This window comes from Suillus subalutaceus (genome assembly GCF_016647625.1).
Source record: "Suillus subalutaceus strain FC151 chromosome Unknown DFJ58scaffold_14, whole genome shotgun sequence".
Lineage (NCBI taxonomy): Eukaryota > Fungi > Basidiomycota > Agaricomycetes > Boletales > Suillaceae > Suillus > Suillus subalutaceus.
In genome coordinates this window covers 21,691-48,558 of record NW_024540263.1, presented here as the reverse complement: position 1 = coordinate 48,558, position 26,868 = coordinate 21,691, and the positions used below count along the sequence as shown (strand labels likewise).

The window sequence follows — 26,868 nt, the reverse complement described above, 5'->3', positions numbered from 1 at the left end:
GGAATGTTATACTTCTTGTCTTCGGGTTCATGTTCAATGTTTGATGGCAGGCAAACGCAAGACCATAGTACCTGATCTTGGTGAGTACACTGATTTCTATATAACAAAACTGATATGTAGCACTGCAGATGACCTCCGTCGCTCTAAGCGAAGTAACATGGGTCAAGGTGGACGCCTCACCCAACTTCAAAAGCTCGAGTCCTCACAGATGAATAGACAACGTCCAGTGAAGAAAAACCCCGCTCAGGAGATGATAGACAGCCAACCAGTAAATGTCATGGCGCCGGAGGCACCTATACGCAAACCAAGGGCAAGACCAATCAAGGCGACTAAGACATCAAGCAATGAGAAGACTGAACGACATCTTTCAAGCTCCAACTTACCACAGCGTGTTGCTGAGGACAAGCCCACTTCGCATCCTCGTAGTCCCGACTCAAGGTTTGGCTTTGTCCCACCTCCACCTGCGACCTCCGAACGCCATTTCATCCGTGCTCTCTCTAGGTTCAACAGTACACCATCAGGATCCTCCCAGCCTAACACGCCCAAACGCACCCTCACTGGCGCCCATTCGCGGAAACACGACAATCTGCGTCATCATTCCAAGTCAGATACTAGCCGTGCCCTACCAGCATCCAAACCTGTCCCTCTTGAACACACCCCCGCTGGTGCTCATTCACAGAAACGCAACGATCCACGTCCTCACTGTAATGCTAGTCGTAAACCACCGGTGTCCAAACACATCCCTCGACACACCGTCACCAGTGACAGCAATCCGCCCACTGACCTGGAATCCGATTACACTCGTCCATCACGGATGAATATTTCAGATGCCGAGGCTCCTCTACATGGCGATGAGGGCTACGACTCGGGACGAGATCACGATGTGGATGCTAACAATTTTGATCTGGACAACTCGGATGCTAGAACTAATGACGTGCAGGTGGACCATGGCAATGATGGTGATAGTGGGGAGGCGGACCAGGATGTTGATGTTGATAATCTGGGTGTAGACCAGGATGATGGTGACAGTTTTGTTGACGACCCCCACCAGGATCATGACACCTCAAAAGATAGCAACGATGGTAAGATATCCCATGCATGTGTCCATCATGCTACTGAACTTGCCCACTTGCCTTATGCAGATGAATTCACTCGTGCACGCTCACGAGTCGCCGACAGCTCACACAATGCCCGAGATGTCCTCCAAGACCATCGCGCAAAGAACTGTCGCCCTCGCATGCCTGACCTGGATGAGCTCGAGACTTTGCATCGTCGCGCTACTACTCAAGATTCAGCTCAATCTTCTTCTGAAGAGGAGGTTGTAGTACCACGCAAGAGAACGCGGATGATCAAAGCAACTGCGCAGAACATTCGCTTCTATCCTCCTTCTTGGAAGGATTTACTAGAGGCCGCAAAGAAGAAATCACGCCTAGGCTTGCTCACTAGCACAGCGTCAAAGCGCAGTGATTTTCTCAAAACCAAGGGTATTGAATATCTCTTAGAAACACTCGAAGACTTTGGATCCCAGGGTGTTGGTGTTGACGACGGATACTGGGATGAATATAAATCTGATATGGCAGTCCTGGTATTTGTGTTCTTACTCTGTCGGATCACGCTAACAATTATTTTAGCTATGGGACGATCGCGCTACTATGCGTTCCGAAATGAAAAAGGCTGCGCGTCCGATTGTTCTGGCACATTACGAAATTCTTCCACCCGATGTTGACGACGAGAACGACTATGAGCGGGAGGTGCGTGACAACGTCAAAACATTGTTGCAGAATGGTGCTTTCCTACGGGATGGAGTAGATGCACAGGCAGGTTAATGAGAAATAGCCCCGCACTTACTGACTCACGCGGTGTGTATTAGGGCAGGACCAATAATCTTGCAAACGAGGCCCTGGGCAGCTTTTGTATGTCCTATTTTTACAAGGGTGAGAACGCGCTCGCGAAGTCATTTCCAGACTTGTTCGCCGATGCTGTCCCCGAAGGTGCCGTTGCACTTGCAGCGACTGCGGTATGTGATCTCAGGCTCGGATAATCGTCTTCGCTCATTCATCTCTAACTAGCTTGCTGCCGCTATCGACGAGTACAAGACCGGGTACTTACAAGCAAATGAAATTCGTCGCCGATTTATATCAACCCATCTACGACAGCGTCATTCAGCTCTACCATGATGTGCAGAAGGACCACTATCATGCAAAGAAATGCCGGGCCGCCAGAAAGAAATGGGCTCGTACTGCAGGGTATTGTGAAGCTTTTTTTATCATTTGTATCATTTTCTGACGGCTATGCAGAATCCTGACTCGCGATGATCCAAACAGGCGCCATGACTGGGGCTTGAAACTCCAACTGGACTGATCGTGTTTTTAGCATTTTTGTAGGATACCTGATTGTAGTATGACGCAATGACATCATGATTTGTTTGGTTTCAATTACTGTGCACTTTCTGTAGTGATGCTGTGAGCATTCTGCAGTATTCCTGTCTGGCCTACCCAATGCTCTGTATTGTTTTGCTCAGTGTAGCTAACACTCTGTACCGCTCTGTGCAGCTCTGTACAGTATCATACATTACACTGTACGACTCTGTACAGAGCTGCACAGAGAGAACCCTCTCTGTGGGCTCTGTGGCTCTGTCCAGCACTGTCCAGGGTTGTACAGAGGACCCTGGGTTTGCTGATGGCATTGTCGAGGTCTGAAGCCGATGGGTCCAAGGGAAGAAAGATGCCAAGCTCATCGAGTTCAGCATTCAACCGTTTCACCCTTTTCACCTCGTCCTGTTGGATCACAGCAATGAACTCTTGATCCTGGGAAGCACGTTCTGTGTCGCGATCAGCAACCATACGTGTAAAGAGTGCCGCTTCCTCAAATGCCCGAATGGTTTGTTCTTCCTGCTCCTGCTGTTCGCCATCAATGAAATATTTGAGCCTTGAGAGCTTCTCCGCCTCCCAAGCTAAAGTCATTGAGAGATGCTAATGGTATTCCAGTTCTGCTTCCTTGTAATAAGCAGCATGGCGAACACGTTCAGTAGACATCTGCTGCAGGCCCTGCGAAAATATTTTGCGAGCCTAGAACAATGACAATGTGTCACTGAGAGTCGCTGCATAAAACATAGTGACATACCGTTTCATCGTCGTCATGGTCTGAATTTGTACTGGTAGCTAATCTTCCCATCATGCCTGCTATCTTGCGCACTGCCTGCGGTGTGGGGGGATTTTTTCGGACGTAAGGGTGGTAACCAGACTGTGAAATATGGTGTCGCCCCTCATGCTTTCTCATAGGTGGACTGACATCAGCGTGTCCAAAGTCATGGTGCCCAGAGGAAGTAACAGATGCTGCCAGAACTTCATTTGAGTCTTTGACAGTATCTGGAAGGATGTGACAGATACTTGGGGGCGATGAAGGACAAAGGCTGCTGGGTGGAGAGGAGCTTTGGGGGCTATCATGGTAGATACGAGTGAAAGCTTCGGCGTAATCGACCTTTGGGAAAAGTAGGCTAGATTTTGGGCTATGCAGTGGGCTGGTTGGAGGGGTTTCGCCATTTACTGGATCCTGGCACGGAGTCTGTGGAGGATATGGATATGGCATAACTGTAGCATGAAGTCGCTTTGAAGTCACTGACAGCAGCAAGCCAACAACGGTCGGAGTTTTAAGGACTTAACGCTTTTGCAGCTCTTGTCACACTGGCAGTACCTCACTCCCTATGGCGTATCCTCAGTGCTATGATCCATATAACCCTGGTTTTCAGTATGAGGAACCTGATTCTGAGTTTGATGAGTAAGTAGTAGTACTATGAGGTATTGTATGACTCACCGATCTCTTTCTCCAGTTCACCCTTCAACATTACTGTCACTCTGTGTCCTAACTGCAAGAAACAATGCCAGTCAGCTGAGGCAGTTATTGAACATCTAAACAGTGCAGATTCGTGCTGGCCAGAGAACCTCATTGACGGATCGATGCTGCCTGTCCCGCAGGCTCTACAGCGACCGCCAGAGCAGACAAACTTATCAGCAAAATATCACCCCCACCTCTGGCTACCATTACCTGCTTCCAGATCAACCTCCTCCGCAAAATATGTTCCAAGAAATGCAAAGCCATCCTCTTCAAGAAGCCAGAGAGACCAATGTATGGTATCCATTTGATGGGCTGGGTGAATGGTCGCTTGCAAAATTCCTCGTCGAGAACCTTTCCCAGACGCAGATCGACAAATTCCTCAAGTTGGATTGGGTATGTCTCATTACTATCAAATAAATACTTAAATTCACATACTTCAGTTCAAGACAAGAGAGCGGCCACAATTCAAGTCAAAGGATGAACTATTCTTCTACATGCAGCAGCTTCCTGGCCGTGGGCCAAAGTGGCAGAGTACAAAGCTTAAGCTCAAGGGCTACGAAAGTGAACAGCCGATTCACCTTATTTGGAGGGACGGGTTGGAGGTTACGAAGCAGCTCTTTGCAAACCCCGTTTATGCGAACCATATGTGCTATGACCCTCACCGTATCTATCAAGGACAAGAGCGTCAATTCGGAGAATTCTGGACGTCAAATGATGCATGGGAGATTCAGGTATTTGCGCTTTGGTTTAGAGTCATGACTCAAGCAACTGACGCTTGACATTCAACTTAGGATCAACTACCCGAAGGGGCGACTATTGTTCCAATCATTGCTGCCTCCGACAAAACCCCAGTTACAAGACACACGGGTGGCCTTGAGATGCACCCACTATTTCTAACGATCGGAAATATTCAGGCCGACGTCCGCATGAAGGTGACATCGCATGCATGGCGATGTACTGCATTCATGCCCATACCAACTTTCATCGTCAACTCCGACTTTCAAACTCTACTCCGGTCGCGTTTATGGCACAAATGCATGGATCTTGTATGCTCTAATTTGAAGGTCGCAGCCCGTGTTGGCGAGTATATGGTCGATCCCTCGGCCAGATTGCGATACTGTTTCACCCCTCTTATCAGTCACATAGCTGATCTCCCCGAACAACTGATGATCGCATGCGTCACGAAAAACTCTTCTCCTGTCACCACAGCGACTCAGAAAGAGTTCGGCGATGAAACACCACATCCTCCACGGAACGGAATGGAGACTTATGCACTTATTCAGTCACTTTGCAACCGTGTTGACCCATGGGATCTTATTATATTCCTTAGAGAGGCCAAAAAGCTTCACCTCAGTGGGGTGCACTTGCCGTTCTGGAGAAACTGGAGGTTCTGTAATCCTGCAAAATTTCTGACGCCGGAGATTCTGCACACGCTGCATAAGTTCTTTTTCGATCACGTTCTTAAGTGGATTAAACAGGTCATGGGTCATGAACTTGACATACGGTTCAAGAGTCACCACAAGCGCACTGGTGTGCGCCATTTCTCTGGGGGTGTCTCTCACGTCAACCAAATGACTGGACGAGAGCACCGTGATATCCAGCGCACAATCGTGCCAACGCTGTGGGGTATGGCAAGCCCTGGGTTCATCCGCGCTGTGCGTGCGATGATCGATTTTATCTACCTTGCACAGAATCCTCTCCACACCGAATCCAGCATCGCCTCCATGATTCAAGCACTGCGGGACTTCCACGATCATAAGCAGGCTATCATTGACGCAGAGGCCCGACAGGGAAAAGGTGGCGCTAAGGACGACTTCTTCATTCCCAAACTAGAACTCATGCAAAGTTTTGCTCGCGCGATCTTCAATGTCGGTTCACTCCTGCAGTGGACAGCAGACGTATCAGAACGTCTTTTGATAACTCACTGCAAACATCCATTTGAACGCACGAGTTGTCAGAGAGACTTCGTTCTGCAGATCGCTTGCATCCTCGATCGGGAGGAGACTATCCGGCTGTTCGACCTTTACACATTGTTATCTTCATCTACGTCTACTCCTGATCAGGATCCGCTCATCAACGCTGTCATCATTGAAGATGAAGAGATCGCCAGTACAGAAACAGATCCTACTCTTGCTTGGGTCTCCAATGTGAACCCAGCTGCCCAGCTACGTCTACAAGGCCCGCGCCCTGTTCGTAATCATTTCCTGAAGGGTATCATATCGGACAACGCACGGATTGCCTTCAACGTGACCATGAAAGCAGATCGCAGCCGCCTCGATGCGTCTCAGCTGCAGTCATTATATAATCTCCCTGATTTCGCGCATGCTTTACACCTCTATGCAACCTGCAATGGCTGCACACTCCCTGATCATGTATCATTCAATACATGGTTGAAATTTCGGATCCAGCTACATTCCGCCTTCCACACTTGTAGAATCATGCCAAGCCAACAGATTCATGCCGAACCACCTTCCAGTAATTTCCCTGGAGGGAACTGTGACGCCATGTTATTTAGCCAGAGGGTCGATGGTGATAATGACAGTGCGTATTTAAACTTACCAGCAGTGACACTTCCTGATGCGGCCTTATATCGTTCTACAGGGTCTTATGTCGCTCAAATACGAGCCATATTCCAGCCAATTCTTCCTAGAGGTTCCCGTGCGCAGCTCCCTGAGCGCTTGTCTCAGGGTACTGGTATACATCCAGCATTTTGACTTCGTTGTACCTGGCCCCGAGCCATCCACGGGTATGTGGATGGTTAGACGATCATATAATCGATTCCCTTCCCAGCCAGGGAGGGTGATCAGGCGCGGATCCATAATCCCTCTCACAGACGTTACGCATGCGGTGGAGATTATACCTGTGTATCAAGGACCATTGGGCAAGGACGTAAATTCCGGGAACTCGCTGGAGGTGTTTGACGATTATTTCTTGAATAACTTTGCAGACAAAGAATTATATCACTCGTTATCGGTGATCTCAGAAAACTAGATAGCTTGATTTTTATGTAGCGCAGTTATCAATCTGAATCTGATCCCTATAGTACGCATCTATCTCTCTGATAACCGCAAGATCTTTGCGCACCGCATCTCCGACAGTCATAAATACTAAAAAGAGCATGGTACGTATGGTGTACGAGAGTGTCCCTAGACTATCCCAAAAGCATCGCTCTGAAGTGTCTCTCAAGACGAGTCCAAACATAGATGTTGCTACGTCCGTCTTCGGCGGCCTCCGTCTCTCTGAGTCTGTCAGAAATGATTACTGCGCGCAACGCATGACCTAACCCTTACGCCTTAAGTATGACTCGCAATCATGATCATATTAATATCCGTGATCATCCACCTTCAAATTGAATATCTTGATCTCGACTGGCGTGTCGGTGCAGATGACCCGATTACTGAACCAAATCAACCCGTTCTCGTCTCGCCATGAGACGAGCGACAATCGTGATGAAGAGGAATACAAACTTCCGAACATGGCGTCTCTGGTCATCATGATTTCAATGAATCTCCTTCTTCAAGTAAGACATTCATGTTGAGCACCGTGTAACTGTCGCTCATTGCTTCGGCATTCATAGGTCTCGTTCTTCATCGTCGTTTCATCGTCAAACAAATATGCAGAGTACCTGGGAGGAAATGCTACTTTCTCTGGAATTGTCATCGGCATCCCGACGGCTTTTGCTGGACTTTCTCTGATTCCGTTGACAAAGTACGATAAAGGTATGTTTATGTCATGTCTTCCTCTCCTTGGACGATTCTTTACTTTCATCCTGTTCTTAGGGATGTACAAAATGCCCCTTCATGTCAGTTGCTGCTTCGCCATTCTAGGCCACGTTGCCTACGCTCTGGCTTTCCGGGCCAACTTCTTATATCTGATTCTGATCGGCCGTTGCCTCAACGGGGTTGCATTTTCCATGTTCATGTACTGCAAACGATACTGCACGGACCCCCGATTTGTTGGCACAAGACGGAGAACGACACTTGCTAGCTGGTTGGTCATTGGTCAAGGTATGGGCATGAGCCTTGGCCCATTTCTTGGTGGCGTGTTGTACAACATCGGGTTCTCAAACTCAATTTTCAATGGTTATACAAGCCCGGGATGGATCATGGCCGGGATTTACGTTGGCTTCTGGGTTTTGGTGACAAAATATTTTGAGGACATCCCTCAACCACCAACCATTATGGAATTGCAGTCAGCAAGCGATTCAAATGCTCCACCCATCGGTTCTTTAGAAGTGAAAGGTGGAGACGCAGAGGTTTCTCCCAATTATTCATCAGCGCCTACCACACGCCCTGTCACGCCCGTTGACGAATCATTCATAGCACAGCTCTCGCTGATTACACGGTCCCAGTGGGGTGTCATTGTGTGCATGTGTTGGTTCGCAATGCTCTGCTTTTTCATCCTGGGCTCTTGGGAAGCCAATCTCCCTGTGTTTGGTGCCGCTGCTGAAAACTTTCACTGGTCTCCATTTGCTGCGGGAAATTTCATCGCTCTCGGTGGAATAACAAGTTTCCCTTTCCTCCTCTTCAACCTCTTAGCTGCACGTCGCACACAAGATCGCAAACTCCTCGCATTCGGGACAATTCTCGGCCTTACAGGGCTTGTCATCTTTCTTTCCATCCTTCGTACCGGCAAGATCAATTACGGCTCACTATTTGCATGTTGGTGGACCGTGGCGCTCGGTTTTAACCTTGCGACCACCGTGACCCTTAGTCTACTCAGCAAGCAGCTCCCACCCGAGTGGAACAGCCGTACTTCGATGGCAATTCAATACAGCAATTATGCTGGTCGTGTCACGGGCGCAATCTGGGGTGGTTCGGGTGTTTCAGTGGGGATGTTGAACTTTGTGGGATTGGAGATTGCTATGGTCGGTATTGGAGCTGTTTTGTTTACCACATTGTGGAGGGATCTGAAGACGAAGACGGGATGACCTACCCAGGGAAGAGCATTTTGTAATACTTTGACATTCATTTATAGAGGCCTCAGGCTCCCCATCCCCGACTCCCACGTTGGTGGAGGGCTTAGTCGAACAGAAATCTCATACTGCACTTTTCTCTGCCCCCGACTTGATCCGATACAATTGATTTCTTGGGTGTGTCTATCACAGTAAACTAACACGATCTCGTCTTCGTCAGCCTCAGTAAACCCATGCCCAACTTTTCATCCGGATCCAAGCTTGTACCATGTACCACCGCATCTTGTCGCCTCTCCGGATGTCGCATAGCGGTCGTCTGAACTCCCTGCCTTACCCTGCCATATTGTTTTTCGAATGATAATTGCAAATGCCATTGTTGCGTGTTATCTAATATCGTTCATCCCACAGCTTTCTATCGCGCTTATGTTGCTTGCCTCACATACTTCGTGCAATACTCAGTCTTCTGCATGTCTCAAGCCTCACGAGTTGTGGTTGCGTTTACCACTCTGTCACGGTTATTCATATTCGCGTCCCTTATATCCTGCCTGCTTGCTCCGGTTATACTTGTTTTCCACATGGTATTGGACGCCGCAGTCACGTCTACACCTCATACACGTTCATTTCCAGTGTAGCCGCAGGCCGCCAGTGCTCTTCCCCAGGCTCTCGAACAACAACATTGCTCCCAAATTACCGAAGACCACTGAGTCGCTGCAAGAGTTATCGATGCGACCGAAGAAGAGAAGGAGAAAGTGTTCTTTACGGAAGATTCGGAGTCTCTTTTGCTTTTGCTTTTGCTTTGTTCAGCATCGGATAGGTCGAGACTCATCTTGGAGAGCGCAGGCTATCCACCGATGAAGTCTGCCCGAAGCCTCTCACGCATTATATCTGATGCGTAGGCCCTCAAGGATCCATTCAGGCAATTTCATTTCATACTTGACCGTCAACTATAGTTATTTCATGCAGTAAGCTAAACAAAATGTAACCTAATGTACTGAAGTAAAGGGGTGTGGTGGCTAGAGCCCAGTAGTGACATTGTCATCCTATACTGATTCTTCATGATCGTCAAGATTCTGGCTACTCTGCCTGCATCATCACATGCGTCAGATCATATTCTGATCTAAGTAATAGCAAGTAGGGGAGAGTAGACTGTCCCAACAGACATAAGAAAAAGAAAAAGAAGAAAGAGAGGATTGGCTTGGAGCGTTGTTTTGTCATATGCCCTGATGATCGATTCGATGGCCTGGGATGCAGATGTGTACTGGTCTAAAAGCAAGCTTCAGCACGTCGAGAAAAGACGTTGCAGAACAACTAACCATGTTCGTGGGGGTGGTGATGCGGATCTAAGTAGTGCAGTGTGTCCTTCTTCAGGTTTTGATACTCACCCATCTCCTGAACTTTCTGGCGTATCTCTCCTGAAAGTATTGTCAGCTTTGAATCTCAGAACTAGGCGAGCTTTTACTATAAGACGATAAAGATTTGAACGTGTCAGTCACGCGGAGAATCTCGACAGGATAATGGCTACTGAGCATTTCAGCCAGTATCTTGCCATTCTCTGTGATTTCACTACGTAACGTCTCTGAGGTTTTCATGAGCATGTTACGCAACAGGTTGTTTTGAAACTCTCACCGTTACGCGCAATCATTTCTAAAACATCTTTGAGAGCCCGGTTGTCCACACCCGTGGCTTTAAGACACCACAAAAGAGGTTCTATTATTCCAGCACCAATCATTTCCTGACGTGCATCCTCTGTATCTTGCTCAGTGTGAATTCTCAACAGCAACATGGAAACCAACCATGATCAGCAATAATGCGCAGGTAATTGACAGCGCTATTCTGAACAGAGTCGAGCTGAGTGGTTTCAATCATCTGGCGCAAAATTCCAATAATGTTTCTTGGATACTCGGGCTTATTGGAATCATCCATCGGCTTTTTGACTAGTCTGTGTATCGTCTTCTTCAGGACGTAGTTTGCCGTTTTCTTGAGTAGTCGTCGGGGTGCATTTTTGCCACCGAAATTCCAAGAACCATTATCGAGTGACGGTTTATTATTTGGCTTTAACATAATGGATCGCAAGTGTTCTGCACAACTCGTAAGAACCCCATAGCGGAAATATCAAATTGCCAAACCGTTTTTGAATATCTCCGCAAGGATATCCATGCCCTCCCGACTAATCGTTCCGTCAAAGATGCGTTCCTTGACCATCTGCAGCAAATGCAAGTCCACTTCAGTGTTCAGTATCCGTTCCTTGGCGTCGTCTGAATGTAGCCCAGTCAAAATAGTTGACAAAATGCCTCGCAAGACCCACCGTATTGCATGAGTTTCACAAGCGCATCCGCAGCAAATAACGCGTGGTCTGGCTTTGCCAAATTATCGACTATGCTGTCCAGGCCTCCTTTATCAATGATTTTTTTGCGGAGCTCAACTGAAACAATATCAGTTTTCCCGGAGCAAATACCTGACAGACCACACCGTATTTTGATAGCGTTGTAAGCTCCTCAGTCGCCTCTTTGCTCTTTTCCACTGCCTTGTCTCTAGAAAACTGAACTAGTTTGCCGATGTGCGGACCCCGTGCAAGTTCGTTGCGCACGTCACCTGAGTAACAGAATAAGTTATACGGTAAGCAAGGTCTTAGGGTTCAGATACGAACTGAATTCAGCGAGTGTCATTAAGCCACGCGGTCCACCGCTCAAGCCTTGCTTATCGAACTCAAGTAGGTCAATCAATGTGACAAGAATACCACTTTCTATTGCCACCCTGCGGAATTTGTCTATGTTTGGAAGAGCGTCAGCGTTTGATCTCAGGAATTGGAACAGTACTTGAACCATTCTGGCAAATCTTGCATAATGCAGCTACCGCAGCCGGAAGTGACAAAGAAATCACGACGTTTTATCAACCTCTTGAGCCTTTCAACAATCTCTATCCGTCTAATTCCAGATAAGGTATCCTTCGGGATGTTCCCTGAGCACGAAATATCAGAACGTACTGATTTCTGTGAATCTATGTGGGGACTGACCTTTGCTGGTCACAGCTGCTAATATATTTAACGCAGCAACGACGACGATTGCGGCTAAGATGCAAATGAGGAAGAAGAGCGGATTGACAGGCGAAGACTCACATTTATCTTTCAACATGACAAGAATTTCTTTGATAAAATCGGGTCGTCGTGAAAGGATGTGAGATGTCTCATCTTTAGTTTGATCGCATGAGGGTTTGAAATGATTCAGAGAGATAATGCAACTAACCAAAGTGTTGGGCAAGATATGATAGTGTCTTCATCGCAATCAATTGGTTTTCGCCAGCTGTCCGACAGAGCTCGAGAATTCGATGAATCAGATCCTCTTTAAGGAGCTTCTTCCTTAGTGTTTTGATTCCGCAAAGAGCTGGAAGAGCCGCACAGGCTCTGCCTTGGTGTGCTGATTCCTCATCTTTGAGCAGGACGAGAACATCAAGACTGTCCAGTATGCTTTCTGTGATATTGTCCTTCTTCTCGACTGTGCGTTTTTAAGAGTTCGTCGAGACAGTGATGGAGAGGCAAGACATACCGAGTCCGCAGTACGCGACGACTGCACTGAGGCGCACTTGAGGATCATGTTCTTCTTCGGCCGTGACATTATACATGGTCTCCTTGAAATTTGCCGGGGGAGAGGTTCCCTTCTCGTCTTCTGAGTATTCAATAATCGCAGTACTTTTGCCGTGAATACCAAGTATGGCTTCTAGCGTCTCAAGTGGGTTCACCTCCCGCACCGCTTCAACTCCGAAATCTGCAATCCATAAGATCAGGTCAGTATGTCAAAATTATCTGACATCTCACCAAATGAGCACATGAAGGCCAAGCGATCGACATAATCAAGCACGTGCTTCTTATGAATCGTACCGACGAGAGCTTCGGCAGTCGAGCGTTTGAAAGGAACTTCCCAGGCTTGGGTTTGTGCCAGTGCGTCTTGTGATGACCGCGACCGGACCTGCTCGTCAGTGCCAACATGAAAGTAGATCGCCTCGGGCCATTGCTGGAGATTTCTCCAGAAACTTGCTTTCGACCGATAATTGGGACGAAATAGAACTGATGCATGGACCTTTTGGCCAGGTAAGATGATGCGACCTTGTCCAAGATGCGGTCTACAGGTCCTCAATGTGTGAGCGGAATTGAGCAACATTGCCACTCACAATTGCGTGTGCTGGTTGGAGTTATTGTAGCGAAGATGTCTGATAGGTAACATCTCGAGTAGCCACCACCGGAGCGTTAACGAGTTGGTGATCTTGGGCTCCTTCAAGTCTTCAGATGTGAAAGCTACCTTGGGAGGATTGAGCAGAAGCCCTGCCTCGAAAGCTTCTTCACGCATCCATAGCAAAGGCATGTCTCGAAAAGTAAGCGCATTGTCTGTCTTCTCCCTTCTTCCACCACCGCTGGAACAAGTTATCAAACGATAGCCTCCTGGTGCAGGGGGGTACTTACACATCCGAATGACTACCAGCAAACCAGACCTCCTTAATACCATGTTCGTCCTTGGGAGTTAGCACCGATTTGGATTTGGATCGATCGCTCATGCCTCCGTAGACATACTCGGGTAGGAATTTCACCCTGCGCTCGTCTAGTGCAAGTGCGTGGCGGAAGTAGCAAATGTGATCGCATGTATCGGTGGAAGGTAAAATCTTATCCTTCCGGATACCAACAGACGAAACGGTGTCCCTATTTGGTGTTAATTATCGCTTGTATGCTCACACTCAGGGATAACACTCACCATACGCCGATGAAATGTATTACTACGTCTTGTCTCGAGAACGTCGATTTGAATCCTGCCGCAAGATCCTTGTCCTTATCTTCTCCACTGTTGATGGCGCAGTAGAGCTGGAAGGCACTGCTGGCGTCAGCTTGTCAGTCAAGAACGATCATCAAATATACTCACTAGGGGATCTGTTCTATGTTGCCGGGTAATATGAGCCCCATCTTTCAAAAGAGTAAGAAAGATCATAGATCATAGATCAAAATTGGTGGATACTTGGTGGATCATTCCTGCTAATACACGAACTTGGTATGCACCTCTCGAAAATCCTGGCCTCGCATTTTAGTACAGTTGACAAACGCCCAAGGAACTTACCAAATAGGAAGATCTTATCACCAGGACGGTACTTGTCTGAGAGCCATCTGTAGGCGCCCATGATGGTTCGGCTGATATTACTTCACTGCCGTTACCACGAGCCGTGAAAGGTCAAATATACGATACTTACAACGCAAAGGCCAGATCAAAGACACTCGAGACCTGCTTCATCCAGTGTGTGTGGCCCTTAGCATATGTTCCTACACCACTATTGTAGTACGTCAATTGTTTGTCATCCTTAACCATCTCGCTATATAGTTCGACGATATTGGTGTTCTGAGTACATATATTTATTGTCAGGAAAACCAGAAGATATGCACATCGAACGACCTACTTTATCACAATATTTGTTTGATGTCCCATCTACAAACTTGAATCATCGTCATCTAGAACTGTAGTTAAAACGCGCACCAATGCAGATAACCAGATTTCTCCCTGATCCCTGGTCCTTGGGACATTTACACGACGCGTCAGAGACCTGCATAATCCTGAGTGAAGATAAATTGTTGGCGACTCCTCAAATTGGAGCTGTAATAGTAGGGTCTGCCACAATAGTGGCTGGAATGCGTGAGATATTTGATGAGTTCCCTTGCATCAACAAGGTTTTATATTGTTCTGAACAAAGTATGTCCACGAAGGTGCAGTCATACGACAACCTGTGCATGAACTGCATGCGGCGCCCATGCAGACACTACACCTAGCCTCCTGAAGAAGCACCACACTTGATCTATGAAACCTGCGGTACAATTAGGTAAAATAGTTCGCTATTTTGGACACCATGTGGCAAACCTTATGATTCAAGCAGCCGATGCACAGCAAGCATACACAACATCCTTGGCGTCAGATGCAACGTTGGGCGCCTTGTTATCTTTTATGAACGCAGAATACAGGAGCTCAATCGGGAAATGACGAACGGAAAATGGAAGATGATGAAGCTGCATTGCAAGGATACCAAATATCTGGGATGTAGATGAAGTCGTTGAATGTAAAATCACAGGTTACGTACAAGCCTCACGTTAAATCATATCATATCCCCGAACTCTTGTAGGGTAGAAGTGACTTTGCGGCTCACATGACTTGCGAAGCTCTCGAAAATCAACCAATCTTTGCCCTCAACCCAGGTGAACAATAGCTCGCATGCAACATCACTTGAAGTATAAGAAGATGATCGTTCGCGACATTCAACCGAACAACGCAGCACAGGCAATTCTTGATCCGGGTGGACCGTTTCTGGAAGTTTCCCCCTTCGTGCTGCGCGGGACCAGGTGTTACTTCGTGCATGCATCAGCATGGTAGAAGAATGATCATAAATCACAGACGGAGCCGAAGATGCAACCGTTACGCCGTTAATAAGTGCGAGAACGTTTCGTAAAGCGCTCGTCAGAATGTCTGCAGATCGGGCGCCCGGAAAAGCGTGATGCAGCGTGTTTCGAGAAGGCATTACATTCTGCAGGGCCGGGTTGGAGACGCGAGCGAAGATCTGGACAATGATAAAGTAAATAGCTTGCGTGATAGCGAAGTCAACGAGAAGTCGTACATCAGGAAGCCTAGCATCTTGAAATGACCAGCCAATGGCCCAACGACGAGTTTGACCCTGAATAAACTCTGTTATGGCGTAGTTGTCTACCTTGCGTCACCAAATCAGATAGGAGACCGCGGAGTTCCACAACGCACGCACACTATGTTCGCGAAAGAGGGAAACAAGACCAGGAATTGATGACATTTTCCCGAGCATAGAAGTGTACCACCTATGGGCACGCATCAGTACGTCTGAAGTCGAACTGTTGGTTATAATCAGGTCACCGGCACTTCGTCCTCAACTGTAGGCTTTCTGAGAAAATCCGAGCAACAAAATATGTTTCTCCCCCTGGTGTTATCATCTCCACTTCTGCTCCGGAGCAAACCTGAGTCGATTGGTTAAATTATCTTACATGCGTTAACACTGTCTTTCTCACTGCATTCGGACCAAACTCCTTGAATTCGGCTGAGCGCGAAATGTCCTCGGCGCTGCTATAAAACGGTGGGTTACACATGGTGAAGTCAAAATCCATTAGACTTGTATGCAGTGGTTGAAGAATAGGCCCATCAGCCTGCACACGCTCGACAACAATGCGACTGTCCATAGAATTTTGAGAGACATTTTGTTTGGCGAATTGGACGGACTGTTCGTCGATATCTGAATCATGTCCCAGTCAAATTTCGAAAGTATACCGTTTACGGCGCTTACCAGTGGCTACGAAGTTCCAAGTATGTTCAATACCACAAGCCAATAACGGGTAGATTGCTGAAGCACCAGTGCCACTAAGTGATGTTTGCTCCATTGCATTTAACCATGGATAATGTGACGCACATGTCAAGCCCTCTGACAGTGGCAGAACCGCAAGTGAATTTCACTATGTCTTGTAGCCAAAGAACATAATTTAATCTGTATGTTAGATTTCCCGTATTTTAGCCTTCCTGCATCGATCCTCTAAAAGGTGAAAGCACCTGTTTGGAACCTAATGTACATCTGGTGTGAGATAAATAAAAGTGTGCAACAACAAGCCTCACTGGAGGGCAGAGTCTATCGTCCGGCAGGGTTAATGAAAGGCCATAGTCAAGTTGAAGGAGTGCTTCTGTTAAACGCCTGCCCTCATTAGTATATCACGACATACATTTATCACCGCTCACTTTTGTGCAGGAGGGCTTTTGAAATTTATCGTACTTGATCCTGTATGGTTGATGAAGACACTGGATAATTTCAGTATCTCTCTCTGACGCTGTCGCCTGATGAACGCGTACTGTGGTCTGAGGGGAGGGTAGCGCCTCGCAAGTTCAGCAAAATCAGGAGGTTTGTTATACGGATTACGAGGATGCATCCAAATTAATTTCTGAGAACAACTTGAGAACGAGAGGACCGATGATGGCTCTGGTCGTCGTGACTCTAGTCTAAGTTGCAATATCACTAGCAGCTTACTAAGCGCGAAGCTATACGGAAAGGTTCAACAGCTCCACCGTGACCGTACAAGACATTTGCTACTGTGAATTACAATAAGAGATTTCTGTACTCTACGTTTGCTATTGTCTTCTCCTCTTCTCTTGAAAATAGCGTTCGAATGTCTGATCGACATCGTACTATTCCTAGTGAAAGTGCCATGTCACATAGCTGTCTGTGTGCGAGCAAATCTGCGGAGGTCAAGCACAGCTAAATTCTGGAGCGTTAGTCCTTGACATACATTGAATGTTGTCGCGTAAGCGGGTTGCAAGAAAAATTGTTTGTGATTTGTGGTTCAGCCAGAATGCGCTGGATTGAAAGAGAAAGTAATGCGAAGAAGAAAATGTATCTCTCCGGTATGAGGCATTACATCAATGAATCTTCGATGAAGAGCAGTGATATGGACTCGTGCATTTCGTATTAATCCGTTTTTGACGGACATGTTTCATTGTATTGCGCATACAGCGTTCACTTTGAGATCCAATCGATGGGGAGGCGTGTTTGGATAAGTTAACATCGCAAGGTAGACTGGAGTTTGTTATTGTCCTCGGGTAGCGCGTTCTTGCCGCTGAAAATGAAGACAGATCTCCAATGCTGTCTTCTGGATCAAGAGACACCGGCACAAACCCATCCATCTTCCAAAACCTTTTTCTCGGCTCCAAAGAGAAGTACTAGTAGCATCTTGGATACTCACAATGCCGTGCGAAGAGCACACGGAAGCCACGGTGGTGAAAGAACAGGAGTGTAGTTAGGAGAGAAATGAGCGATCGCATATGGAGCTCAGAAAACACGCATTGGAAAAGGTGGAGTAGAGACAGGGAGATAAGCGAACAACGCACGGCGTAAATAGGAGACTGCCGAGTGCACACGAACAGTGAGCGTAATGGAGTGCATGCGGAGCTCAGGTGGAGCATGCATGTGAATTGCTTCCGAGGGATCAAACGTTTCGGGACCCCTTACACATGTTAGATGTATCGGTCAAAGTATACAAAGCACGAGATTGCATACCCAAACCAGAGTACAGATCTGAAGGTAGTACAGACTCTTCATAGGCTATAGATGTCTTATTCCACAGTCGGTTTTGTGTATGATTAGCAAGAGAATCACGAACGTCTAAGATGATGAAATCACCACTGTTTAGAGAATGATTAAATGCCTCTGTGGTACTACTACACACCTGATATACATCCCAGAGTACGCCACGATCCTCTTCACAGCTGCTGGAACAATCCGAGCCCAGACTCCCACAATATCAAACAGCTTATGAACTTCTCCTATGACGGGCAGAGTGTGCAGATATGACCTAGTGGTGACGCAATGCCTGACAGCAACACAAACCATCCTCGACACCACTGCTACCGGCGCGACCATAGTTACCACATCTCGTACGGGAAAATAATGGGGTGTCATAGATGCTGTGGAGAGTAGCAGAGTAGTTGGGACTCTGAAAAAAAGGTATCGAGTGGACCAAAGCCAACGAGATTCTACATTAACAGGGCTGAATGGATGTCATTGACGGGAAGGCCGTTCCCGCGTATGTTGAACATGACTCTGGGATACGCCAGCCGGACACCAGCAACGAGTAGAGACATGTATTCAAATTGCACGCGTCAGATCGTGGAATATATGAGTACTATTAATAGTACTAGAGTAGCGTTCGTAACAGACTTTACGGGGTCCAAATGGCAGTACGTATATGAGGTGTCGAGGGTCCTGCCTGCTACAACAATTGGAGAACTTTGAAGTTACGGTTACCTGTGAGACGAGTTCCGCCCTACCATGAAAGTCTTGACCGCACTCTCTGTTCATATTCTTTTCGTGTTACTCGTATCAGCACATAGCGGCCATGAAGACTCAGAAGAGACCGCTAATGCAGGCTACGCCATTCGACATGTATGGGTGACCCACATCAATCCTGACTGGTGCTGATCCTTCATTGTTGGTAGATGGCTACAGAACACCATATGTGCGCAACTGAGAGATGTCACAACGTTCTATTCTAATAAGATGATGCAGTGACTCCTTCGACACGGAGAGTTTCTTCCAGCTTCATGATCTGAACAGGTAATGAAACACAACCTAGGCAGAATATCATTGACACGTACTTTTTTCCTTTAGAGATGGTGTATGGGACAGGGAAGAAATTGAGGCAATATACGGCGTCCATCATGCGTACTCACAGAAAAAGTCGAAGGTCTGGTAGCTGAACCTCCTGCGCTTATCATGTGCTAACGTCATGATAGGACGACATTGAACATCAGAGGAAGGCTGATCACGTTGCAGATACTGTACTCAAGCTCGTGGACAAGGACGGTGACGGCAAGGTCACGTCAGAGGAGTTTGCTGCTGTTGGGACAAGTGGCCTGCCGAGTTTTGACGACATAGGCGCAGAGGGACACCATTACGACGTAGAAAGCGGTGAGTGTTAACCAACCCTGCGTCATAATTATTACTGAGTTCGCAACAAGAGTTTTTCTTACATCACGAAGGTTTGTTTGGTGTACAATGCATGCTCTCGCGATCTGTAGCTCAAAGGATGTTTCAGAACAATATCACTCGACGCCTGAGACGCAAACCGATGAATCATACATCCACTCCGAAGACGTCGAACACTTTGCACAGCACGCAGCTATTGAACGTGAAGAAGCAGAACGAGAGGCCAAATTTCAAGGAATCACTGTTGAGGAAGCCATTCGGGCACATGAAGAGCCTCCCGCAGCTCGTGCACCCCTCGCTGAGAGCGCGCCACCGCCCAAAATCACTCGCGGAGTCCCGCCAGAGAAGCAGGATCCAGTGGTCAAGTATAAAGATATTGGCAAGGAGAGTAACAGCCAGGCAGAATGGGGGACCGGAGAACAAGGCTACAAGCAACCTAACACGCCGGTAGAGAAAATGAGGTTAGTTTCACGTTTAATCTCGATACATTCGTTCTAACCAGTCATCCTGCGTTACAGGAAGAACCTCCCATACAAGGTACGGTTTGAGCCTCCTCGACAGTTATATGGAGGCGCTAACTCATAGGAACGTGTGCAGTATAAATTCCGACGGAATTGGGGAGATTTCTAACGAGATATCTGCTGATTTTTATCCGCTGCTTTCCTTAGGAATCCATTCGCATCTATATATACCCATGCTTTGCGTATAGAACAGCGAATAGAACCCATGTACATCCTAGAGAGACAACCAAAGAAACGGTTCATCCTCAACGGCCGTCGAACATATCGTCCAAAACTCCCTGCTCAACCGCCTCCCAATCGATGTTCCCACTACTTGCATATACGCTCTCGTAAGATGAGATACTCACATGAGAGAAGAATGGAAAAAGGTCCCGAATCGAATCAATCTGACGGATTGACCTTAGTATGGGCTTCCGTAAAGCACGATCGGAATGGGTAGGGAAAGCAAGGGAAGTTGATGTTGACGTTGATAGCCCAATGCCTCGTGGTTCCTAGTACGGTTCAGATGATGAATGTTCAGATAGTCAGAAGATGACATACTCGAGGCTCTGGAATGGGCAAACTGCCAACTACTTCAGCGAGCTGGTCAAACATCGATTCTGGGGACCAATCGTCGGGGCGAAACACGGCATCCACAGTATCGGTGATGAATATCCATTGATGTCTGTAATTTGTCAATAGTCATACTGACACGAAGAAGGAGACAGTACATCTGGAACTCTTCTGTCTGAAGGGTAAGCAGCAAATCAAGGCATTTACTGGCTGAAAGGATGAGCTGTAGATCTTCTGAGCCATCTGAAGGTATCGAATCAATTATTTGCTCAAATATTCGGTACTGGAATTCATGTCAGGTTTCAAATAAGATATGCAAGATATTCGACTTACTAGTTCAGTGAGAATCACGGGCCAAAAGCTCGTCATGCTATGTGCAGCCAGGCGGCACAACAACACTCGTATGCAAAGGTAGACTTCACATTGAACAATCGGAGATGGAACATTGCGCAGGATATCCACCAATTTCTCCTGTATAGCCGGAAGCTGGGTTAAGAAATGATTTTTCTCTCCTGTGAAGAGGACCAATGCAAGCCGTCGCAAGTTCAACGATCGCAGAAGCATCTCATGCTCTCGGTTCGTGAAGATATTGGCTGAGGGCGACGTAGCAACACGGCCTAAAGTACATAGTCAGTAGTGCTAGATGAAATGTATGATGTGCATTTACTAAGAAGGTCAGGGAAAGAAGTTTTATCACCATCAAATACTGCTTTGATGATGGGTTTCCACTTCGTAGCAACGTTGGAATTCGAGTTGAAAATGCGTTGATCGTAAAGGACATCGATCACTGCCACCCGCCAAACCTTCATCGCAGGAGGGATTTTGATCATCTCCCGAAAGATATCGACCACAACCACATCAGCATCCAGAGGCCTTCATTGGGTTGAGAGAGTTTGACATCTATCGTCAAGAGTAAAGCTTACCTGGCCTTCATTTTGATGCCCGGGCTCACGATGTAATATACGATGTTGCTACAAGCACTCGCTACCTTGTCGTTATCCATCAAAAACCGGCGCAGTTCAGGAACAGCTGTTGACGCTATGAATGCGGTGATCTGATAAACAATCTCAACTGACAAGACCTCTGGCGGTTAACAAGCAACTTACCTGTGAGGGTAACTCTGCTCCCCAAGTCGGCTTGGCATTGTCAGAAAGCGTGACAGTACTGGAATCGGGTTTCTCGTCAGGCTTCATGTCTGAGACTGAAGACTGATCAGATGGCAGAGAAAGTAGTAACAAGTGAATAACTAACCACCACCACGAAGAGCAGGGGAGGATCGACCATTCGTGACCATCGATTCCTTCGTGGTACGTCTCATCCAATTTGGTTGATCCGTCGATTTACCCACGAAAGTAACGCATGCATCAAGGAGCTTTCCAAACGTCTCCTACGAATGGATGTGAGCAGACCTCAACTCGTAGAATAGCTTTAAAGTACCGGACCTGGAGATCTTTCCTGATGCGCTTGTCGTCTATGGCAGTGGTCTGAGTAACCTTGTCACCTAAAACGCATAAGCACCTGATAAACAGTGAGCAGCGAATAATGATTTTGAGAAATACACACTTCAGGGCCAAGAAGACCTGGATCTTGAAATCCCGACTTGATGCCAGGTCCTTCGCGAGCTGTATAAATCGACCCCATACTTGAAGAGCCAGGGGCCCTTCAAGCCGTTGGAAATATTGCTCCAAGAAGTTGAATAGGACGACATCGGATCTGTCAAGTAACATGTTCGGTAGTCCACTCATCCACTGAGTTGATAGAAAACTCACAGATTCGCATTTGCGGGTTTCCTACTGCGCTCCGAGGTGTTGGAAATACGAACTGATATACTGTCGCAGATCATGTGCACCGCGCTTTGCGCACTAGCGATCAAGACATCGATCAAGCCGAAGACACCTGTCGCAGGCTGGTCAGAGCCCTTGGAGCGTAGCAATGCATCACGATCCCAGCATTCAATGACGGACTCTAGCACTTCCGTAGGGTGAGCGCGGAATAGGTGCTCCAGGACTCTTCGACAACGAGCATGTGTCCGATTATAAATCATGGACAGCGAATCTGCCTCTGGCCGCAGGCCGGTGGTGTCATACCATACCATATTGACCCATATTGCAAGCAATACACGGATACCATCATGGAGAGATTTGTACCCAGGTGAGTGTGACTGTACGACTGTCAGCTGTGGTAGACTAGAAACGAAACATCGTCAAATTACTCGCCGTCAGCTGACCTTCGACAGCAGTAGATGCATTGTCTGTAGTGAAGACATTCGAGACGTATCCCAAGATACCTCCAGACTCAGTTCCAGGTTTTTCCTGAACTGGAGTGTCATCCTCTTGTGAATTAGCATCCGATTTTTGAGTCAAACCAAGCACAAGTAACCGCTCGAGCGCATTGAGGAGCATGATGAACTCAGCATCAGTCGCAACCCGAGGATACCTCCCGTTAGCCATTGGCTGATTCGCCTTTAGTGCATCTGAGAGGAGCGAGCGTAGTTGCCGGCAAAGACAATCAGCAATAGGAGAAACGACGCTCTGAAGGGCAGGTTGGAACTGGGGAACCGCCATCAGCACGAAATCTAACCAGTGCTGCATTACGGGACGATTCCGCGGGATCGCAATACCATCCATGATGGTTTGTGTCAGCAGGGAGTTGACAGTGTAACCCCTTTTCCCAGATTCCTGCGAGCCTTCTGCACTTCGGTCCTCGGGAGGCGAGTGCCCGTTGCAGGCGTATGACGTCGAGGCGGATATAATGGAGTGGAGGAACCGCAGTAATTTGTTTTGTATGTCCAACCGATGTAGATGGACGCAGAGGAAAAGTTTGCCAATGACCGCTGGTTCGAGAACTTCAATGGCGAGCATTTCAATCTCTCCGCGAGCAACAATGGTTTGGAGAAGGTCTATGGCGGAGGATTGTATGACCGTGTTTAGTGGTTGCATAACTGGAGCATCTTGATCTTTGGGTTCGGACTGAAGGAACCTGCACGAGAATGAAGCGCAATGACGAGTTAGGGAATGTAACTCACCTTGACAATACCTCGATGAGTGCATCCAGGTAGCTTGTATTGGCGTCTATCCCGGCTGGTGGCAAATCGTTAAAACCACAACGGCAAAACAGCATCGATGCCATTACCTAAGCTAAGCCTATGGAGTAGCACATGGTCATATGAACGCCTAAGGAAAGTGCCGCGCGCAGACTTGGAAAAACCTTGACCACCGAACTGGACGACCGAGAGTAAGATCTCGAGAAGGTGAGCGACATAACGCTGGTCAAACGACCTCTCGTAAACGAAGCCCCTGATTTCTTTGCCGCTCACTCTGCTAACTCTGGATATTCGACGGATAGAAGGGTCAAGAAGGTCGCGGAGGACAGGTTCCAAGACCCTTTTCGATCTGTGTAAGCCTTCCACCCGGCCAATAGATCAGAAAGTAGCATTACCTGATATACGACCTCAAATTACATCGCATCCATGTTTCTCCAACGCGCCGCAGGCTTGGATCATCATGCTTCAAGGTCTCCAAAACTATCATCAACGGCACCTTCAAGCGCACTCCAGGAAGCGAGTCATCCTCTAAGAAAGTTCAGTCAGCATGATAATGGCATGACACATGTTCACTTACCTGACAGTCGCCAAAGTACTCCAAAAGCCTCGTGCGCCTCGTAGACGTTTCTCGACTCAGGAGAACACATGCTCTGAGCTATTATCGACTCAACTTCATGGGGTCGTGACGTTGATTCTATGGACCATATAAGGCTCACAGCTCGCACATGACAAGTAGCCAGGTCTGCGTGGAGGTATCTAAAAAGCTATGAATACAAGTCCTATCAGATCAACTCCAAATGTAGTCAGACGTGCGAACCTTCTTCACCATGCGACTAACGACGGGTCTTTTATCCATCGACAGCTTTGGGCTGAGCTTCTGCGCACCATGCAAAGACAATATCAAAGACACTACCTGGTCCACCAAGGTGAAACTGACGGCCTGAAGATAGACAGATAAGTTTCCCAACCAGTAACCAGAGATCATTACATGACATACCTCAAGGTCAAGACAATTGAGCATAGAGTACAACCATTCAGAAGGTTTCCATGGCAGACTGAGAGTTGTATCGCAACTTCTGTCCACCGTATGGATAACGCCCGACAAGACCCGCAACACCTGTGACAATGCCGCTCGAAGTTCTATCGAGCCCCCTTGCTGAGCCGAGATTGATCGTGACAGCGCTTGACTTATACAGAACATATGTTCTATAACACCGATCAAAGGATTAAGCACCGCACTGCTCGAATTCGATTCGGTGAATTCAAGTCCGTAAAATGCATAGGCGAATGCGAGTGAGCTGAGAGACGAAGCTGATGTCTGAAGTGCTGCATTCAGCCCGGGCTGCCGACTGAGAGACTCTAGAGGTATGTGTTGGAAGATTTCCTCTTGCAGAGCCAAACATTCTCGGACAGCTCCGGCAGCTGTGGACGGGTCGTTGTTTATTTTACGCTGTGTCATGGGTCAGCTTCTATATCAGATCCCAGAGATAGCGGTCGCACCTGCAGCTCCTCCGTTATGGCGGCAAAAATAACTGGTAGGTGAATGCTGCGAACTTCATCATCTTGCATAGGAAGTGAACGCAGTAGGAATAAGGTCAAGTCAATTGCCTGAAGAAAGTGTGAGCTTGCGCTACCCGAGGCCGAGTTGCAGCGAAGCTCACCCCAGTTTTGCTGTCTTCGGTCAAATCTTTCATTATTGCTGCCAGTAACTGCTTCCAAAGAATACTGGGCTCGACAGCCTCGTATAGCGTACTGGCAGTCATAGAAATCTGAAAAAGATATAAGAGATACTCATGCCTCAAACACTAAGAAATAGGACGTACATCCTCATTACGTTCCTCCGCGTTCCGCTGCATCAGAAATCGGATTGCCTTAAGAGCGTCCAATACAAGAACGTCAGTCAAGGCTGATCCTATCTCCCACTTGTCCAACAGCGAAATAAAGATCTTGAATGGCCGAGATTCGGAGTATTCTCCTGAAGGCGCAAACATTTCATCCTAATGACAATTATTATTATCAAAGTCTCGACACATCCTGAATTACAACCCACCTTGAGCGTGGTATTCAATAGCTGAAGAGCATGTTGTCGCAGGTACACGGTTTGGTTGTCGCTCTTCTCGTCCGGACCCAGTAACCAAGTGTAAAGCCGTCGATTAAGTGACAGATCCCGGCGTAGGACTACACCAGTCGCAGCTCTCATAAGTATGACGGTGTCTTCCGAATGCGCTCGTTTGATAGCAGCGCTATCGATACGCATCGACTGCAAAAGAATATCAAGCGCGCCTCTTCGAACCAATAAATTGTCGTCCTCGAGCGCAGCTGCGAATGCACGGATCATAAGCCCTATATCTCTACCTACTATCTGAGTTATATCTAAAGAATACTGAGCAGTGGAAGATCATATTGAAAATCAGCCTTACCTTCGTCCGCGTGTAATCGAGGTAGTCGGCGAGAGAGGAAGTTCAGAGCGGTTCCACGTGCAGAGGACATGGTTATCATGATGAGCCATATGTTCTGGATAAAGAATACGGGGGAGACGGTTCCTGACAGCCTGTCGAGTAGGTTTAACACCTATACCAGTTGCATCAACCACGCTCAGATCTGTGAAATGTAACAGTAACATACCTTTTCGAAGAACTCCCCAGTCTCCTCTTCAAGACCCGGAAGCAGAGCAAGGATAAATGACTTCATCACAGGTCGCAGACCAGCTTGTAAAGGCAAGTAATGCGTGTCATATATTGTCAGCAGTATTGGCTGTCTCAATCAGTACTGGATGAAGCAGAACATGGATAACGTCACACCTTGACTGATGTAGCAGCATATTCAAAGAATGGGAATAGGCCGGACGACCATAACGGCAGGTCCCGTTTTAGGCCTTCCGTCTAGCATCGCGCACACATGAGAGGTTACCCACAATGACCACGTTGCACTCACTCCAAGCACAGAAAGTATATGCGTATAAACATCCAGAGCACGTTGATGCACGCCAGTCGGTAGAGCAGGATTCAAGCACTGTGCCAACCGTTTAGCAACAATGAGCTTGTACGGGATTTCCTTGAATTGCATATATGATTGAAATGTCTGTGGGAGCGCAACCGCGCTGAATGAATGCTTTCAACTCAGGGCAGAAGAAAGTACCTTCAACAACTGCTTCAGAAACGCGATACAATCTGCCCACTCGTGTACATTATCGAATGCATTGAGACATTTCTCCACTTGTTGCGTGTACTTCTTATATTTTGGATCAGAAACGTATGTTTGATGCACTGTAACGAGTCAGCCATTCGAATACAGACCATCGTAACCTGCATGAATGCGTACATTTCTCCCTGGTCCTCGATTTCGTAGGGTCTAGTACCGCAGCCGCATTCGTGCCTGGGATTCCACCAGTGCTAGTCTGCGCAATAGTAGGGCTTTTGCTGGACATGATTGGTTGAGACGCGGCTGATGTATGGTTGTGTGTTCTGGCCTTGCAAATGGCCTCCTACGAAGCACCA

At 47.4% G+C, this 26,868-nt stretch overlaps 9 protein-coding genes across 9 annotated transcripts; 4 read left to right on the top strand and 5 right to left on the bottom strand.

The window, feature by feature from the left end:
• Positions 1 to 43: 43 nt before the first annotated feature.
• DFJ58DRAFT_723496 (uncharacterized protein) lies at positions 44 to 2,361 on the top strand (the record flags this gene model as incomplete). The annotated part of the gene is made up of 8 exons (XM_041385010.1): positions 44 to 80; positions 129 to 1,082; positions 1,143 to 1,585; positions 1,632 to 1,805; positions 1,871 to 2,017; positions 2,070 to 2,101; positions 2,157 to 2,246; positions 2,298 to 2,361. The coding sequence occupies 8 exons, from the start codon at positions 44 to 46 to the stop codon at positions 2,359 to 2,361; spliced, it is 1,941 nt and encodes a 646-aa protein (XP_041248244.1).
• A 203-nt stretch (positions 2,362 to 2,564) lies between these two features.
• Positions 2,565 to 3,588, bottom strand: DFJ58DRAFT_723495 (uncharacterized protein; the record flags this gene model as incomplete). The annotated part of the gene is made up of 3 exons (XM_041385009.1): positions 2,565 to 2,972; positions 3,021 to 3,068; positions 3,124 to 3,588. 3 exons carry the CDS (start codon positions 3,586 to 3,588, stop codon positions 2,565 to 2,567), a joined length of 921 nt encoding a protein of 306 aa, XP_041248243.1.
• Positions 3,589 to 4,086: 498 nt separating this feature from the next.
• DFJ58DRAFT_714217 (uncharacterized protein) lies at positions 4,087 to 6,825 on the top strand (the record flags this gene model as incomplete). The annotated part of the gene is made up of 5 exons (XM_041383995.1): positions 4,087 to 4,227; positions 4,275 to 4,565; positions 4,626 to 4,971; positions 5,167 to 6,340; positions 6,522 to 6,825. 5 exons carry the CDS (start codon positions 4,087 to 4,089, stop codon positions 6,823 to 6,825), a joined length of 2,256 nt encoding a protein of 751 aa, XP_041248242.1.
• A 394-nt stretch (positions 6,826 to 7,219) lies between these two features.
• Positions 7,220 to 8,764, top strand: DFJ58DRAFT_653810 (major facilitator superfamily domain-containing protein; the record flags this gene model as incomplete). The annotated part of the gene is made up of 3 exons (XM_041381763.1): positions 7,220 to 7,354; positions 7,412 to 7,553; positions 7,614 to 8,764. The coding sequence occupies 3 exons, from the start codon at positions 7,220 to 7,222 to the stop codon at positions 8,762 to 8,764; spliced, it is 1,428 nt and encodes a 475-aa protein (XP_041248241.1).
• A 924-nt stretch (positions 8,765 to 9,688) lies between these two features.
• Positions 9,689 to 12,310, bottom strand: DFJ58DRAFT_767114 (uncharacterized protein). The gene is made up of 14 exons (XM_041388843.1): positions 12,292 to 12,310; positions 11,992 to 12,240; positions 11,809 to 11,936; positions 11,619 to 11,693; positions 11,572 to 11,584; positions 11,397 to 11,516; positions 11,214 to 11,341; positions 11,055 to 11,166; positions 10,876 to 11,004; positions 10,543 to 10,827; positions 10,376 to 10,495; positions 10,209 to 10,325; positions 10,132 to 10,161; positions 9,689 to 10,007 (listed from the first exon to the last, which is right to left on the bottom strand). Exons 2-14 carry the CDS (start codon positions 12,023 to 12,025, stop codon positions 9,961 to 9,963), a joined length of 1,338 nt encoding a protein of 445 aa, XP_041248240.1. The 5' UTR covers positions 12,026 to 12,240; positions 12,292 to 12,310; the 3' UTR covers positions 9,689 to 9,960.
• A 599-nt stretch (positions 12,311 to 12,909) lies between these two features.
• Positions 12,910 to 14,231, bottom strand: DFJ58DRAFT_714215 (uncharacterized protein; the record flags this gene model as incomplete). Its single annotated transcript, XM_041383994.1, has 8 exons — positions 12,910 to 13,138; positions 13,203 to 13,436; positions 13,489 to 13,605; positions 13,654 to 13,694; positions 13,747 to 13,799; positions 13,846 to 13,925; positions 13,976 to 14,121; positions 14,217 to 14,231. 8 exons carry the CDS (start codon positions 14,229 to 14,231, stop codon positions 12,910 to 12,912), a joined length of 915 nt encoding a protein of 304 aa, XP_041248239.1.
• A 635-nt stretch (positions 14,232 to 14,866) lies between these two features.
• Positions 14,867 to 16,703, bottom strand: DFJ58DRAFT_653959 (S-adenosyl-L-methionine dependent methyltransferase; the record flags this gene model as incomplete). Its single annotated transcript, XM_041381767.1, has 11 exons — positions 14,867 to 15,325; positions 15,383 to 15,472; positions 15,524 to 15,593; positions 15,649 to 15,749; positions 15,801 to 16,021; positions 16,073 to 16,146; positions 16,196 to 16,270; positions 16,333 to 16,343; positions 16,396 to 16,471; positions 16,516 to 16,575; positions 16,627 to 16,703. 11 exons carry the CDS (start codon positions 16,701 to 16,703, stop codon positions 14,867 to 14,869), a joined length of 1,314 nt encoding a protein of 437 aa, XP_041248238.1.
• A 1,849-nt stretch (positions 16,704 to 18,552) lies between these two features.
• Positions 18,553 to 19,885, top strand: DFJ58DRAFT_742642 (uncharacterized protein; the record flags this gene model as incomplete). Its single annotated transcript, XM_041387212.1, has 9 exons — positions 18,553 to 18,712; positions 18,766 to 18,785; positions 18,836 to 18,883; positions 18,938 to 19,013; positions 19,063 to 19,237; positions 19,288 to 19,308; positions 19,365 to 19,716; positions 19,774 to 19,792; positions 19,841 to 19,885. The coding sequence occupies exons 1-9, from the start codon at positions 18,599 to 18,601 to the stop codon at positions 19,883 to 19,885; spliced, it is 870 nt and encodes a 289-aa protein (XP_041248237.1). The 5' UTR covers positions 18,553 to 18,598.
• A 136-nt stretch (positions 19,886 to 20,021) lies between these two features.
• DFJ58DRAFT_723490 (Dopey, N-terminal-domain-containing protein) lies at positions 20,022 to 26,798 on the bottom strand (the record flags this gene model as incomplete). Its single annotated transcript, XM_041385008.1, has 28 exons — positions 20,022 to 20,267; positions 20,317 to 20,440; positions 20,487 to 20,611; positions 20,662 to 20,945; positions 20,996 to 21,201; positions 21,252 to 21,382; positions 21,435 to 21,529; positions 21,580 to 21,715; positions 21,771 to 21,846; positions 21,892 to 22,041; positions 22,098 to 22,497; positions 22,556 to 23,307; positions 23,354 to 23,408; positions 23,461 to 23,711; positions 23,767 to 23,899; positions 23,949 to 24,135; positions 24,189 to 24,311; positions 24,369 to 24,821; positions 24,872 to 24,979; positions 25,033 to 25,140; positions 25,195 to 25,368; positions 25,422 to 25,744; positions 25,792 to 25,942; positions 25,997 to 26,125; positions 26,173 to 26,253; positions 26,306 to 26,452; positions 26,510 to 26,637; positions 26,693 to 26,798. The coding sequence occupies 28 exons, from the start codon at positions 26,796 to 26,798 to the stop codon at positions 20,022 to 20,024; spliced, it is 5,382 nt and encodes a 1,793-aa protein (XP_041248236.1).
• Between the last annotated feature and the right edge of the window lie 70 nt (positions 26,799 to 26,868).

Excerpts from the sequence above, each read along its gene's own strand:
- DFJ58DRAFT_767114 (XM_041388843.1), bottom strand. The coding sequence starts at position 12,025 with ATGAAGACACTATCATATCTTGCCCAACACTTTG. Across the intron at positions 11,937-11,991 it reads ATATCTTGCCCAACACTTTG|ATGAGACATCTCACATCCTT; the intron begins GTTAGTTGCATT and ends ATCAAACTAAAG. Across the intron at positions 11,342-11,396 it reads AATGACACTCGCTGAATTCA|GTGACGTGCGCAACGAACTT; the intron begins GTTCGTATCTGA and ends TCTGTTACTCAG.